At 34.7% G+C, this 17420-nt stretch overlaps 1 protein-coding gene across 1 annotated transcript in view; it reads right to left on the reverse strand.

Annotated features, from left to right (window-relative positions):
- The window catches only part of Spg (sponge), a 49578-nt gene that overhangs the window by 8082 nt on the left and 24076 nt on the right, over positions 1 to 17420 (reverse strand). Inside the window, exons 5-20 of the mRNA XM_026630574.2 lie at positions 11203 to 11317; positions 8051 to 8335; positions 6575 to 6781; positions 6274 to 6373; positions 5961 to 6196; positions 5416 to 5575; positions 4368 to 4491; positions 3651 to 3805; positions 3332 to 3500; positions 3117 to 3251; positions 2395 to 2641; positions 2022 to 2208; positions 1575 to 1822; positions 1159 to 1320; positions 451 to 579; positions 144 to 285 (exon numbers count right to left, since the gene is read on the reverse strand). Coding sequence (XP_026486359.1) covers positions 144 to 285; positions 451 to 579; positions 1159 to 1320; positions 1575 to 1822; positions 2022 to 2208; positions 2395 to 2641; positions 3117 to 3251; positions 3332 to 3500; positions 3651 to 3805; positions 4368 to 4491; positions 5416 to 5575; positions 5961 to 6196; positions 6274 to 6373; positions 6575 to 6781; positions 8051 to 8335; positions 11203 to 11317 — 2801 coding nt within the window. The remainder of the gene's footprint in view (positions 1 to 143; positions 286 to 450; positions 580 to 1158; positions 1321 to 1574; positions 1823 to 2021; positions 2209 to 2394; positions 2642 to 3116; positions 3252 to 3331; positions 3501 to 3650; positions 3806 to 4367; positions 4492 to 5415; positions 5576 to 5960; positions 6197 to 6273; positions 6374 to 6574; positions 6782 to 8050; positions 8336 to 11202; positions 11318 to 17420) is intronic.

Raw genomic sequence — 17420 nt, forward strand, 5'->3', positions numbered from 1 at the left:
CCTCACTATACTGCCCGGCTCGTGCGTCTGGGTCCCACGTATTTCCAAAAAAAGAGGAACCTCCTCCTATGAGACGGTCGATTAGGTTGCACAGGCGAGGGATGTAATGCGATCAGTCGCGGCACGTCGTGTCGTGTACCTACCGAGCCTGGTCCAGACGGCGAGCAGGTGCAGCGCGGCGGCGGCGCGCATGGCGGCGCGCTGCGGGCCGCGCGCCCACTGCTCGGCCTGCAGCGCGCTCGCCGTCACCAGCGACACGCCCAGCTCCAGGTAGCCCGACCACAGCTGTGCAAACACACTCATCTTATTGACGATCCTTGGGTCATTGTATACGTACATCCAATTTTATGGAAGCACAATGTCGATAAACCTTTAAAATAAAATTAGAAGCGAATACCGAACACAATCGTTTCAGCCGTTAGTAGACACATTCATGAATAGATTTTGCACCTGAGAATCGAACTGCGGCGGTTCGTCTCCTAAGAATCTCTCGAGTAGCGGCTTCGCCAAATCTTGTAAAGCGGACAGCAATACTTTGCAGCTCTGGACTCGTAATACCATCCAGTCTGATGGAAAAACCTAAAAATGCGAAGTATTTAAAATCAGTCCAACCTTTATACTAAATAAAAAATAATAATTATCGTAAAACAATTAATAGTGTCACGGTTACTATTTATCAATACCTATTTTTAGACGGGTACATAAATTAAAAGATAAAAAGAATATAATTTGTTAAATGTGGGTTCAATAAATTTGTAAAGTTTTTTAAGCATTTATTTCATTAAATACTCGCCGAGTACCTCATAGGATATCACCCTACGGGTGATTAATTTTGAAAATTCCTTTCTTAGAGTTGTAAGTTAACGTTTCGCTATTAACCGAACCCAACCCACCGATTGAGGCTGTATTAAGTTTAGGCTGTATATGGAATTACCTTTTTAATTTGTAAATAAATAACAAATAATTTTTTTTGTAATTATAAGCATTAATTATTTAAAAAATATTTGTTGAAGTCAAGTATCTCAGTTAGATGTTGATTATTTTTCTACAAAATTATATGAAACTCGCCTATAGAATGAGAAATAATCTCACTCATTGGTAATATTAAAATATTTACAACATTAGGTACACCCTTGAAACGTAAAATGTTATACGCACATCTTGCTCGATCAGATGCCTGAAGACCAGGAAAGCCCGCATAAGAAAGTCTTTGAGCGGTTTCCGGTCGTGTGGGTGAGGCGCTAGGTGACTCCAAAGACGTTGGTAGTGCGCTGGCTTTAGTAGCTCCATCACGCCCAGCAGTCCGGCCACCATCGGACCCTGAAATAGAAAAACAATTACGAAATATTTTATTATTATATGTTTTATCTTTAAATAACTAATAAACAGCTAAACGAACAAATTAATAAACGAAAGTTATGAAAGAGATTTATACAAATATCTACTAATTATAAAATATATAATGCTTCCTCAAAAAACTAAACGCATTTATTTAGTAAAAATAACGTAACGTAACAGTAACGTATTTTAATTCAGTTGGCTAAAATTAGCCAAGTAATTAAATAAAGACTTACCAATACAGGAGAATTGCCACCAATCAAGTGTAGCACTGTTTCAACTAATACATCCAAAGTGTTCAAGCATAATACGTCTACGTCTGGGTCTAATTCGTCCTCGTCTACGGGTTGGTCGGGGTCTTCCTTCTTCCACAGTAGGGTGACTAATTCCCCAAGCATATTAGCGCATTGAGATAATTCGTCACGTCTTGCGAGATGTACGCGTAAGTGATGACAGGCAGTTGTTAAAACGATGTTGCGTGCCTCTGAAATTAAGGCTAATTTGTTAATTTTTTTAAGTATATTATTGTTTTTTATTGTTATTTTCATAGAAAATTAATAATTTAAAACTGAAGATAATTCATGTAATTTTAGTGGCTCTCTTTAATATTAAATAATTTATACTTTATTTAATTAATTAAACGAAATAAAGAAGTGCGCCACTTTAAGCAGTTTAATAAATACCAGGATCTTGTCCGAGTGGCCCTTTCAATATGTCCTGGGCAGCTGAAAGTCGTGCTTTGGCCAGAGCCGGCGGCGCGTTGGCTGCGGGGGCGTCCAGCATGGCCGCGGTGATGCGCCCGGCCTCGACGGGTCCTAAAGCTGACGCCACTTCCTTCGCTACGCTCGCCCAAGATGTCATAAGAGCGATCTGAAAAAAATATTAATTCTTACTTTAGAATGAAATGTTCACTCTGATTCACATTAGATAATATGATATTTTAAATGTAAATAAATAATTAATGACCGTCTGTTTTTTGCGGGAAATCAAAAACATAATGAAGAAGTTAAAAACATATCAAAAATGTATCCTATATGTAAGGTAAGGCGCGCGCACCTGCGCGGGCGCCAGGTGGTCGCGGTGCGGGTGCTGCGCGAGCGCCTTGAGCGCGTGCAGCGCGGCGCGCACGTCGCGGCGGAAGCTGTCCTCGTACTGGCCGCCCGTGGCGCGCGCGAACAGGCAGCGCGAGCGCACCGCCAGCCGGAACACGGCGCCCAGCGAGCGCAGGCACTTGCGGATGGGCTCCTGGCCCTCCGCGCCCGCCGCCCACTCCGCGCAGTGCTGGACCGACGACAGCAGCCCTCTGGGAACGTATTTTTGTTAGTAAAGTTGAACCGCACGTCTTTATTGTGATCGAAAACTACATTGGTTGAATTTTTCATAAAAAAATCTGCCGTGTACAGTCGGTTGAGTAACTTTAAATGTTGTAAATATTTCCTGCCTTCCAAGATGATGATGAATCCTGGCCGTTTTATGTCACAGCGGCCACTCACAACAGACTAGCTAACTGCGCGAGAGTTATTAAAGTGTAGAAGTGAGTAAGGGGTAAGTAAGGGGCATTTTCAATTCCCACTCACATAGTCCGAAGTGACGACACTTCGACACGAGATGCTCAAAAAGTCGTTGCGTGCTTTCCAAAGCAAAGGACTATAAACACTATCAAATTCTATATTCCATGCTGCTACTGAGACATTCTTGGCAGAATAACTTTAAAAAGTTTTAGAGCCCCGACCCGGTATTTGAACAATGTAAAAGAAATATATCAATGTGTCACTTACTTGTAGACGAGAGCAGCCGAAAAATGCTCCTCTATATAGACGTCCAGAACTGGTCGGAAATGTTGAAATCGAGTTTCGTCAAGCAAACTACAGATTGACACCAGTACAAGGAAAACTGTGCCCGAATGTGGTGTGCTGAAAATTAAATTATATGAACAATATAAGTTTTAAAACTAATAAATATTTGATGCACTAAAAAACTTTGTAAGTCTTACCTATTGCCATCCTCAGTGGAGAACAAAGCAAATAAAGCATCTAGCACGTCTCTTAGGAACTTGATCAGTTCTTCACAGCTCAAGCCGTCTCCCAACCGCAAGACACGCAGTAATGTTTCTTGTACTTTCTCTGGTCTCGCACGCCATTGTAACAGCGCTAGTAAGTCCTCTGTGGATATTATTTATTAAATTGGTTGTAGGAACTATCAACTGAATTATTAAAATAAAAATTTGTAAAAGTTTACTTCCAACGGTTAAATATCAATAAATTAGTCTTGATCGTTGAAGATATGTTAAAACGATAACAGATTTTATTTACCATTTTGCGTCAACTTCGTGGAACAAAGTAAAGTGCTAATAATACAGTTTTCTTTTGTACTCCGTTGGAATGTTGCGAGCACACCGTTCGTAGCTGGAGAGCGAGCAGTGTCATTAGCACAGGAGGGTAGGGATAGATAACTGCCTGAAAGTAACCTGTTAAAGAACATTCAGGTTAAAAACATAACTATTATTAGTACTTATCTAGAATAACTAGAAAATGTAGTGCAATTTATCGTATGCAATATGTGTACTTACTTTCCACAACTAACACACTGAAACGAATTAAAATAAACTCTACTACTGATTCGAGATGAAATTTCGGTGATGAGGCTTTGTGCAAGTCCGCCTGTGTAGGTACCACCTACTAATCAGTAATTCTTTCGCCATACATTAATACTTTGTACTGCTGTGTTAAGTTCGAAGTGTGTGTGAGCCAGTGTAATTACAGACACAAGGAAAATCAAATAATCAATCCCACGGTGCCAAAGCGGAGCATTGACGGTGTATGGGATATTATTATTTACTGATTCCGATTTCACTAACGTAGGCGACGTGATTTCGACCATAGTCATGCCAAATCACGGGGAGTACCCCTCCATAATAACGTCAATGATACCGGAACAGTTAATAACAACATCACGATGATCGCTCGAGGTTCATTCCGTAGCAACAATGGTGTAAAGAACGGGAGCTCTAGGTAGAGTGGGGGGCTCACTTGGAGGGGTCGTCGCACTTGTACACGTAGAGGTCGTGCGCGCCGTCCCGCAGCGTGGCGCCGCTCGCCTCCATGAGCCGCGCGAACGAGAACCCGAACAGCTTGCGCTCGTTCTTGTCGCGCGCTGCAACACGCACACGCACACGCACGTTACTGAGCTACACATGCACTAAACATTACCAAAACGTTTATTCAATGTGGAGCCGTTACTATACTCGACTATCAAAATATAGTCAAAATAAAACTACCACCGGTTTGGAAACGAGAAATACTCTGCTCTGAGAATAACCAGCGAAAGGAACTCAGGACTTTTTGAAAATCTTCATAACCGTTTACAACTTGAAATTCAAAAACATTTTTTACAAAAAATGTAATAGTCACTCTCAAGGTATGCTAACTAACATCCATGTGAACCATGTGATGAGATCCATGAATTTTCCTTGACAATCATATTAAATTTTGCAGCAGCAGTTTAAATGCTTCTTTTATTTCATTAGATTTTTTAAAGCACACAATCGTTTTCGACTGAAAGAAACAATCACCTCAATCCCACTATAGAGTGTAAAAAATAATAATTCTATGTGTTATTTAATAGTACTTCTGTATAAAGCTTTTACTAAATACATTTTATTGTGTTTTCTGTAGTTCAAATAGTATGTCAGTCAGTGCGTATAGACTTACACACATCTTAGAAATCATAGTTAGCATTTACAATAGAATAATTGGTTTGAACTGATCTGAGAGATACGCAAGTTTTCCGCACATTTTCCACTAAAATAAATATTACAAACATCAATGTATAAAAACACAGACAGACATTTAAACATTATAAAAATTATTAAAACAAATACATTATATTATAATTAATAGGATCCATACAAAAAATGGTCGGAGCAATCTCCTAAAGAATATAGTCATTCAACGAACGCAGAGACAATTAGCGGCATCTAGCAGTTTTTCATGATGTCGTCTGATACAAAAATTTCGAATATATATAAAATCTAAGAAAATAATATTGTATATGTTTTTATAAGTCGTGTGCACTCACTGGAGCAGTGCCTGTACTCGATGCGCACGTGCGCGTGTGTGAAGGTCTCCAGCGGCACCGTGAGGCGCAGCTGCTCCCCCCACGCGGGCCCGTTGTTGTGGTACAGCACCAGCGACTCGTAAGATGTGGCCCCGACTCCACTAGCACCCCACACGCAATCCTATAATCCAATTAATATTTTGCTATACTTTATTTACCTTGATCAAGGATGTAGTTTTTGGAAACAACAAAACGCTTTTTGACTATTTTTTTCAAATTTATTCGTCGCACTTTTCTATAAATATAGAAGAATACCTTGACGTATAAGCATATTCAATAAAAATACGAATTAGATTTAGAATTATCGAAGAGACTGCGTCAATACAGACAAAAAAGAAGAAGACTTCCTTTTTTTTATTAATTTCAAAATATAGACTAGTCTGACGTAAACGCTGTATGGTTGATTAGGCTATGTGTTGTTTAATTATTTTATTTAATTTGTTTAAACTATTATTTTTATATAAAATAACAAAATTTTATATAAATACAGACTTCGTCAAACTTACGTTGATAACTTGTCCAGTGCTGTCATGAACGCTGACAGTGGCGAGGACGTTCTTCGCCGTACTTTTACCGCCTCTCTCAAACTCCGCTCTCTCCAGTGTGAGGTACAGGTCGTTGCGGACATCGCCCGGCATTATGACGTCAGGGAATCCCCGTTTAGCTGTCACCGTAGCACCAGATGCAACCGCTTCAGCGATACTGCCATTGTTTGTTATTAGTCTAAGAGCTACCACTATACCTGAAAAAATATTTTTAATACAATCATAAGGCCTTCAAGGAATCTCTAGCTTGAATATTAGTTCGTTGAAAATTTACCATAATTTGGTTGACCAGGTAAAATATTGCACTTGTTAGTCTGCTTCCTAATGAGCATATCATGTAACTGGTGGAAATCCTTCTCTTCACATTGATACACCTGAAGAATATAAAAACAATTTTTGAGGAACTAATACTACACTATTGATATCACACATGTATCATGTTTGATTTAACACAATAATTTGATCAATGTAAGAAAATCTTATAATTTCTTTAAGATTTACGTATTGAATACTGAATTGAATTGCATTGAATGAAATAATTCAGACATCTATTGAAACAACTAAGATCCATTTACCTTGAATGTGTACTCTTTTTCGATAGTTTGCGGTTCAGGCTGTCTAAGGAATTCCGACAGTGGTAACACCCCGGCCCCGAGGGGTCTTCTAGCCACAGGGCCTCGTCTTTCACCCGTCCCACTACCTCCTGCTCCCGCCCATCGCCCCACACGGATAACCCACGCCACGAGCCACAGCTCACGAGATAGATCAGTACTGGAAAGGTCCTGAAATAATATTGTTATGTAACATATGTTTACTTGGTGGTTTATGTGCAACTTACCCGTCTGGGTGGGTACCATCCACTCATCATATATTCTACCGCCAAGCAGTTTTTTTTATTTATCATATGTATGCGCATTGAATATGGTTTTCTTAATAATATCGTTACAAGACTTCACTTTTAGCTATGTACCCTTGCCTTAACTAAAGCGGAAAATCAATATAAATATTAAATAAATAAAAATTGACGGGAATACCGTAAATTAATATAATTGAATTTAATGCGATGTGATAGATCATATTTAATTTGAAAGATAATACAAAATTGGTGTCGCAGCAATATTTATCAGTGCATATTCAAATTGAAATATAAATGTTATCCGCTTGTTGATGACGAAATAAGTCTAGGGCCACTACACATACGATGCGACGTATTCATGTGTTTTTATTTACAAGTTGTAAAATTCCACAGCACAGGAGAAGTCGTAATCGTATATTGATATATGCTTATAATCTTGTATCTAATATAAGATGCCAAGTAAAATTGCGTACGTGCCAACACGCTTCCCTCGCTGATAGACTATATATGAACCATTCCTTACAACACCAATAAACCACCAAATATGAGAATTACTATATTACATCCCTGGTGCCTATAGTTACACTGGCTAACTCACCTCCAAACCGGAACACAACAATACGAGTATAGGTGCTGTTGGTGGTAGAATACGTGATGAGTGACTTGTTAAAAGCTTTAAGCACCAACTAAGCATTATAATAATATTATTAATAAAACTATTTTTATACATAACGATAAGTTCGAAATACAAATCCTATTTACAGTTACCAATACTATTCCAACACAATCGTACAGATAATACTATGATAATCATAGACGGAGATTCTAAGCAATTATGTTGCAAGATATTACAGCTATTCTGCAAATTGCACGTTACATTGCAACCTTTAATAGAAACATGAATCTCAAGATATTATTACTTGTATGTTTTAAAAAAATATATGTAAAATCTAAAACATAATATTTCGATCTAAATATATATTTGATCGTGAATGATTTATTTAACACGGGATGTCTTTCAATATATTGTATTAAAAAATTCGGTCGCCACAGTATGTATACAGGGCCTTATACTGCTAATAACCACAGTAAAAATAAAACGAATAACCAAGAGTTGACAAATAAAAAGACCCCCCCCCTCACGGTAAAGCTAGGACATTACACTTAGAACACAATTATTGTATTAAACACTTACTGCAAAGAGTGTGCTATTTGCGTGCAGCCTGTCTACATAGTTGGAAAAGCCATCTCTCGCGATCCGCACTCTAAATCTTTCTGACAAGGGCTGAGCTCTTCTCGCGTCGTGGAGCCACAACAATAATTCCGCCTCATCACCCCCAGCTGTATGACCAAAGTCGCGCATACTGCATATCAGATAGTGCGACTGAACTGGGGTAGCCGTTATGTTTGAATTGTTGGTGAGTGTGCCGGAATTGAAGCTGCTCCCTGAACCACCAGCGCGACGCAAGGTTCCACGCCACTGAAAACACATAAAAATAAAAATTATAAGTAAAATCTTTGTATGCTCGACTATTATGGTTTTACGGCATCGTCTTTTCCAGTGACGAGATAAAAAAATACAACTTTGACTTCGAATTATGATCAACAAAGTTGGTCGAGATTAAAAATAATCATAATAGAATACCTACCTACCTTGCTTTAAAACCTCTAGTGACACGGCTGGTTATTTTTTTTGCCCAGAGAAATTCTGCTAGCATTCTTACGTAGCTACTATTCCACGCGGTCATTATTACAGTAACAATTTTTAATTCTTATTTGTATATCATAATATTATATAATTTCTATATCATAATATAATAATGGTATTCATTACAGATTCATAAAAAAGCGTTTTAATTGAGCGTTTTGAATGTCGGCTATAAATATACTGGAATTTTGGGAGCAAAATTAAATAATAAATAAGTAGTTAACTGGACTAGTGTTTTTGGAATAATGTTGAACTCTGTAGTGCGAAATATAATTTGTAACCCAAAATAAGACAATAGCAGAGTTTTATGAAATCGAAATATTTAAATCATTATCTTTACACAAACTGCCATTGGAAACATAGATATGTATATATGAAATTTAAAAAGTGTGTAAGAGCTTTATTTATTAAAAACTATTAACTACTACTACTAACTTAATAACGCCGAAGAAGTAGAACTTCTCACGCTTTTACGTAATACACACACCTTCCTTTTTCTTTTTACTTTAAAACCTTAGAACCCTAAAAATATTTGAGAATACTAACAATGTTATTCAAAACTAGGACTAAGATGTTATGCTATTCTGTAACAAGAAACTCGATAGTCACCGCAGAACACTTAAAATGTCAGAATGTTATACACGACATAGACTATAAGAATTATCAAATTTATAGGATAAACGTATGAAAATGGCGTGTGTCAATATTTCACGAGTGAGATTTTCACAGAATCGCACAGCTGTACCAATAAAATATTTCGATATTTAATTCAATTTCTTCCCCATAGTTTACATTTAAAACATCTACGTATATTGTTGATGCATTATCGTGCATACAAGCGCGTGTTATACTAATAAGAAATATGAGCGATTACATCCCTAACAGGTCTCTAACAAGCAGAGATCTATAAAAGGCTTAACGCTGTGTATGCGCAAGATTTGCCGCGTCAATGTAAAAGGATATTGTCAATTACGCATACAAAGACATACAGTTAAGTTACGATTTATTTAAAATGACTGATTTATTACTAAGTGAGTCAATGGCTCGAAAACGAGCTCGACATTTTTAATGCAACATATATGTGAAATTTTCGAATATGTAAATTTAATTGTAAAATTTTACTTGGTGGTAGGGCTTTGTGCAAGCCCGTCTGGGTAGGTACCACCCACTCATCAGATATTCTACCGCCAAATAACAGTACACTGTATTGTTGTGTTCCGGTTAGAAGGGTGAGTGAGCCAGTGTAATCACACGCACAAGTAACTTAACATCTTAGTTCCCAAGGTTGGTGGCGCATAGGTGATGTAAGGAATGGTTAATATTTCTTACAGCGCCTTTGTCTATGGGCAGTGGTGACCACTTACCATCAGGTGGCCCATATGCTCGTCCGCCAACAAATGCCATAAAAAAAAAAAAATTTGGACGTAGTGAGAGTAACCATTCATGATCGAAACCTTTTAGTAAAACGATTTTGACAAGAAAATGTTTTACTTCTGCCACGCGCACGAGTTTCTCGTTCTCTTTCGTAACGATAATCTTATTTATAAAATAAATATAAAACCATGAGAACCCACCCATATTGATAATGATAAAAGTACGAAATACCTCATCTATATAATTATACATTCACGTATTTAAAGTCTAATTTGTTTTATATTCAATATGAAGTGTATAGACATATGTAATATACGATGTTTGGTTTCCTTAAAAAAATAATATCAAAAATTTTGATTAAATTTTTCAGTACCAAAGACAAAAAAACCATAATACATAGTTTAAGTCATAGACAAGCCGGGTAATATCAACTCTATTGTTTAATTTAAAACATTGTACCGATTTGAGGCGATGTTTTGAGCAAGCGGTTTCATAATATTATTAACTAAATAACAATGAATTATTATCTTATCTCATCTGTCATTCTAAATATTAATAATATCATCAGTTACACCAGCAGTGTTGTATAAAATATTTTATTTATAACTAAAAACTGAGAGCGGTGCTTTATAAGTATGTAAATAAGCTACACAAATCAAATAAAGATTTCGTCATTTGCATGTAAGTGGCATCACCCGCGGGGATTCGCTTGATGAGTATAAAATATGGTCAGCTTATGAGGTCACAAATAAAAATTAATATGACTCAAGAAAACCCCAACTGTTTCCCATATACTTATTTTAAAGTTAGTTTTAAAATAAGTATCTGTACATATTATTTAAAAATGTCTACAAACCATAAAACATATCAAGCAAATAATAGAAAGATTCTCGGGATAAGATTTCCTTTAAGATATTATTACAAGTTCCATATCAAATAGAATAGTCGTATATCTATCAATTATAAATCAATAATTTGACGAGAAATTTTAAGAAAAACAAATCGTGACAAATCAAGTTTTGAAACCGTTAGTCTCAAATACTATTTAAACAAGATAAGTCAACGTTGTCAGGCGGCAACTTCGTATACATTTTTAATTAATCTTTCGTTAAACAAATTTTACGTCTATGGTATAAGAGTGAAGAGTTATGAATCGTGTTCTCTCTTTCTGGTATATTATTTGACATTCGTTAGAAGAAGACAAACTATTTTGTATTTATATAGTAAGATGGATATCATTAAAATAGCAATAATGAGTTGCTTACTGCTGCAGCTCGTTCAGCACTCTCGGCGTGTACTCTATAAAGCTCGACTAAGCTTATATCCTCCGGGTCAACGGCTTCAGCGCCGCGACGAGGCACCAGCTCGAGTCCGAGCTTTCTGCAACAAGATATAAAAAAACCGTTAACATCATTCAGATACGCTTAATTTGAATATGTAACTACGATCATACTAATTATGTAGAGGATATTTGAAATACGGGTTGCCAAGATGAGTTTAGATATATACTATTTATTAATGATAATATATTTTAAAAATTTACATATATCCTAATTTAAACCATAAACATCCAGTCAAATATATATATATATATACATATTTTTCATTAATATATTAATAATAATTGAATAGGTTGTATAGTATTAAGAAAGAAGTAAGTTACATTTTACATTACATTAATAGCCTGTAAATTTCTCACTGCTGGTCTAAGGACTCCTCTCCCTTTGAGGAGAAGGTTTGGAGCATATTCCACCACGCTGCTCCAATGCGGGTTGGTGAAATACACATGTGGCAGAATTTCGGTGAAATTAGACACATGCAGGTTTCCTCACGATATTTTCCTTAACCGCCGAGCACGAGATGAATTATAAACACAAATTAAGCACATGAAAAGTGGTGTCTGCCTGGGTTGAACCCGAAATCATCGGTTAACATGTACGCGTTCTAACCACTGGGCCATCTCGGCTCTCATAAAGGTTATTGGCACCAACAACGTCCAAGCACTGCACGACAGAGTTCATCTTCATACCAAGACATAAAGGTCTTTCATCTTAATTCGTCATCGTAGGTACCTAAAAGCTCAATAGTTAACTATATAATCATTATTATTAAAGATACATTATATAATTGACTATTTAGTTGTACATTACTGTATAATGTACATACAATTACTATAATAAAATTATTTCTTAATTATAATAGTTAATTAATAATAATTAACATTACGCATTTCGTGAAGTCCCATTTCCAAATATCAGGAAAACCTCAATTAGGTACGATGACATGAAATTATTATTATAAAACTTATTATCCTCATAAGTTTAAAAAGCTGACTAGTAACACGTTTTCGAAGGCTCGGGCAAGACATGATTCCGAATAAAAAAAACATGCAAATGTATACCTAAATACACGCCGTGAATATTTTATTGTGAATCACCAAACTGTTACTGAGAACTGGTACCTAGCAGGCAATATTGACTACCAATAGGTATAACCTATTTTAAGCCGTTAAATTAAAATAAAAAAATAATAATACAATATTGATCGTTAAAGTTTGTAATATTCATAATGATTGCGATTCTACATTCTATGTCACTGAGCATCTAACTTAAATAATACGTTGAAAACTAGAACCAACCTAGCATTATTGACTACCGATAAATAGCGCCTATAACAAATGTCTTGAGTCACACATAATTACACGCTCAGAATCTAAGCTCGCAGAAAGTCGTTTTCTGTTTCTGTCTGTATTTTCGCCAATTTTTTTTAAGCCACGTAAAGGATTTTGATGCGATTTAACTATACGCTTTCATATTTTTTTTAAACTAATAAACGAGGTAGAATATTTATAAATATATTATTCAAAACGCCTGTACCATGGCGCTTTTTTATCCAAAAAAATCATTTAACGATTACACTGCTAACGTTGGGTAAACCTGGTGATACATCAAAACAACGAACTAAAAAAATTTACGTCTTAAAAGAAAGGACCACGAGTCATAATAACTATTGTATCTATTACAAATTAGTCAAAAACTAGTTTTTTTTTCTCATTTATGGGATATTATATATAATAAATAACTATGGGATATAAATATACAATAAATAACTATGTAATGTTCAATTGCTAACATTGCTTCTCATTTTCTTTGTTGATAAATTGCAACCGTGCTAAGTCAAGGGAATACTTACATATATATGAGAACTGAATTTGAACAAGTAAATGAAACAACATTGTTGATCACATACCCATTACGAAATTAGGAGATTTATACTTAATTTTTAAGCATATTTACAATTACAAAGCAAAACTTATAAAAATAAATGGAAAAGACTATCTCTGAAATAGACGAATATATTTTATACTAGCTGTGACCGCGACTTCATGCGCATTTGAAGGTAACAAAAAAAGTTATTGTTTTAGCCTAAGTAACTTCTTTTGTCTAACAGACAGACAAAAATTTAAAAAATGTTATTTTGGTATATGTACCTACCGTGTATACATAAATAAGTATTTAGTAAAAAGCGGTTATTTTAATATTACAAACAGGCACTCCAGTTTTATTATATGTATGTAAAGATACATCAACACTATTGTTTAAGAAAAAAAAACGTTTAAAAATGACATTTTGCTTTTGCAACTCACGTAGCAACGTACAAAATATCACTGTATGTCAAGATTTTAAAAATGATGTAACCAAAACAAGTTTAATGCAAGCCATAACGAGAATTCTTAAAGAAATTCGAATATGCTATGGTATTATTTTTTATTTCCAACGAAACAAATTTACAAAAGTTATATAAAGCAAAAACTTACAATTGGTTGACATTTCGAAACGAGCCAAGTTCTTCAGTAGGCATGAACCAATTATTCGATAATTATATTGTTTTCAACTTATTAGCGAATTAAAAATTAAATTCGTGACGTCAAGGAATGAAACAGTACTTATTAAGTATAGGCCTACGTAAACATGAAATGGAATGTTGTATTAATATTTTGTCACACATTTGTAACTATATACGCTTGCTACATAAAAATAAAACAAAAATGTGGTAAATTGTATAATAAGTTCGAATATCAGACAAAAACACATACATATTTCTTTCGGCGTGCTGCAAGAAGGTTGCTAAACCAGTTAAACGAGCGACACTCACTGACGTCGATACCAACCGTCTCCAGAATCCCGATGCACGACATGTTTCAAATTTTATTATATAAACAAAGAAATAAGAATTTGCAAGTTAACACGCCACGTGGTTTTTCCATTGTATTTATTTGTATTGCGGATAACATTTATAAAGATATTGATATCTCAGATCAGTAATCAAGAATAATATTGTCACAAAAAATATAATCCTTACAAATGTAAGAGTAACTCTGTATGATTGTAAATTTTGACGAACTCTGGCGAATGATATGATAATATTATGGGATGGAAAGAGATTTATGTATGAGATTAGTGGAAGGACTACGACTAATGTTACTGGTCACGCAGAAAACTATTCAAAGACGTAGTAATCTTACACGAAGACATTTCCAGTAAATCTCAGCATGGAACTAAATTAACGATTTACTTCTTTATTTTCATGTCCCAGCAAATACGTTTTGGTATTGGTAGAATAATTTGCTGTAAAAGTTGTATGTCCGGTATGACAGCAATTACCACTAATGGCGTAATACGTAATTGATCCAGACAAGTTTAATTAATGCCACAGTTATCATTGCCAACTTTTCATTTTCTTTCTTTTCATTTGATAGATTTGTAAAATCTTAAAAGAATAAGTTTGGTCCGTATTGGCGTGAAAAAATCACACAAATAGGTTTTAATCAAGGAGTCAAAAAAGAAAATTCATCGAATCTAAACAGCGTTAAGACCACCGTTCCAAAGTTCTCTTCACAAACATCTTTATAAACGAACATAAGAAAAATGGAATACGTTTAGCTAATTCAGAAGGCGTAATAATACTTGGCACTGTATTTTTTCTGTGTCGATTTGTAAGTATAAACAAAATATAGATTTTGAAAATGATAAATCTGTATTTTGTTAATACTATTGACTTAATCAAGCTAAAATAAGAAGATAACTTCGAGGAAAATATAATAACGAACGTCTTGTACTACGAACCAATTAACAAGTGTCATGTCTACCCTTTGTCAAAACTGTCTACCCTGAACATAAAGTTTAAGTTACTAAGGCTGTCATCCGGGAAACATCTTTCAGACAACTAGAAAACCTACTCCGTTTTCGAGAGTTTGTACTAATCCGCTTCTTTTTTGAACTTGGCTTATAGAACGCAATAAATTTTAGGACGGGCAATGGCTGGAAAACCGCCTGTGCATAAGTGTGCACACCAACACAGGTGCAATCTCTATTCTCTCTATACATAATGAAATCTAGATTTAAAAAAACGGACGCATTACATACACTTTCAAATTTGAAGTGAATACTACAACACTTTTATCTAAATAAAAAATATTTTAAAGTCACTTTATCACATATAAAAAAAATGTGTAAAAAAATATTTTAATATATAAAATAACAAAAACATTTAATAGTCTAGATCTCGGACTAGACTATCTTAACATAGTTACGATTCTTTATTGCATATTACAACCTACTTACCATCAAACTCCTTTACGTTACGTGAATAATAAATTGAGGTTGCGGATATATCTGTAATCTTACATCAGATACGAAATTAGTTAGACGTCTAGATCTCGCATGACAGTCGTCGAACTGGTATATCAAGTTTTGGTAGCGTTTTTAGCGCATTGAACTTTAGACGTTTATTCCTATCAGTTCTATAGATATATTATATATCGTAGCAAATTATTAATTGGAGTTAGTTACATAGTGATATCCTATACTATACATTTAAATATGAGGTAGCTTCACACACAGAACATTTTACAAGCCTATTTTAACAGTTGTTTTTATCGAATAATAATTTGCAACAGTTTTATGTTTTTTTAAATGTACTTTAAAACGAATGAAATATAATTTTACACATAACATTGTATACAGTGTTCATATTAATAACTAGGACTACTGCGATGCGGTTTCATCGGCGCAAATATGTATATACAAAAAACCGAAATACCACTCACTGATTAATCACGAAATCTCAGAAACTGGATCACCTACAGACTTGATATTTGACTGGTAGAGTACCTATAGGTGTAGACATCCGCATAAGAACGGATTTTATGAAATTCCACCTCTAATGGGGTAAAACGGGGGTCGGAAGTATGTGTTTTATAAATTTCGCGCGGGTATGGCCCCAGGTTTAGCTAGTATTAATATAAGTGTAGTTAATATTTATTTATTTTCAGAGCAATAATTTTGTCTAAGTCATAAAATTGATTCTCTATGTATTATAGTTTAGATAATCAGTCAGTAAATCATATGAATAAAACCGTTGCTAAGTATATTTGTTTGAAATTAATGGACTTAGACATCGTTTGCCCGATCAACATGAAGGTTTGCATATTTTTTTATACTTTGTCAAGAAAAGATTTTTATAGTATACACTTTGTTATCGCTAGATGGCACTGCTGCACATTAATTATCGTTCAGATGATCGCTAGCATTGTCTGACTGGTTTTCCTAGTTTCTTAAAAATATAGACTAATTATTAGCTTCCATACAGTTAATTATTATCCTAAGTTATCTATTTATAAATAATTTAATGATATTGCAAATAACATAATAAGTTTCAATATCACGCCAAGCAATCTCAATCTGCGTACCCATCCGACCTACCCAATGCTGATTCATAATAAAAGGCCTCTGGTCATTTTTTTTACATGCATTCTTTTAAACTTTAATTGTAATATTATATTAAATCAAAAACAACTTACAGTAGTGTCAAGCAAAACGGCACACAATTAATTACATCATTTGGTATAACGTGTGTATCATTTATTTTGATTAAGAAAATACCGTGCCGTTTAAATGATTAAATAAATTAATCACAATTTTTTGGCTTTACATTTTTTATAAGTGATTTTAAATCAGTGAGTCATCATATACAAATACATCAAATGCTGTCACGGATATTTTTTCGCGCGCTATTGCTTGCTATGAAGACATTTGAAACAAAAAATGTATATGTACACGTCCACACATTTCTTCAAGCATTCGCAAATAAACGTCAGACCAATGATTTTCTCTACTATTTAACATAATATACAACTAACCTTTTAATAAACAATAAACCTCCAGCAAAGATTATAAATACATAAATATTTATGACTACCCTGCTTGTTTGACTCTCTTGTATTGAATACCTCCATTTCTCTAATGTTATTGTGAAAGTTATACTGCAATAGAATCAAAAATTTAAGTAGGAACCCGACAAAAGGCAAAAAAATAAAAATTACTTTTTAAAATCTAGTAAAAGTGATTTATTATTGACAGTTTTTTTTTTATAAAAAATAATATATTTTATTTAGATTAATTAATAAAATATGTTAATTAAT

Source organism: Vanessa tameamea, chromosome 6 (genome assembly GCF_037043105.1).
Source record: "Vanessa tameamea isolate UH-Manoa-2023 chromosome 6, ilVanTame1 primary haplotype, whole genome shotgun sequence".
Taxonomy (NCBI): domain Eukaryota; kingdom Metazoa; phylum Arthropoda; class Insecta; order Lepidoptera; family Nymphalidae; genus Vanessa; species Vanessa tameamea.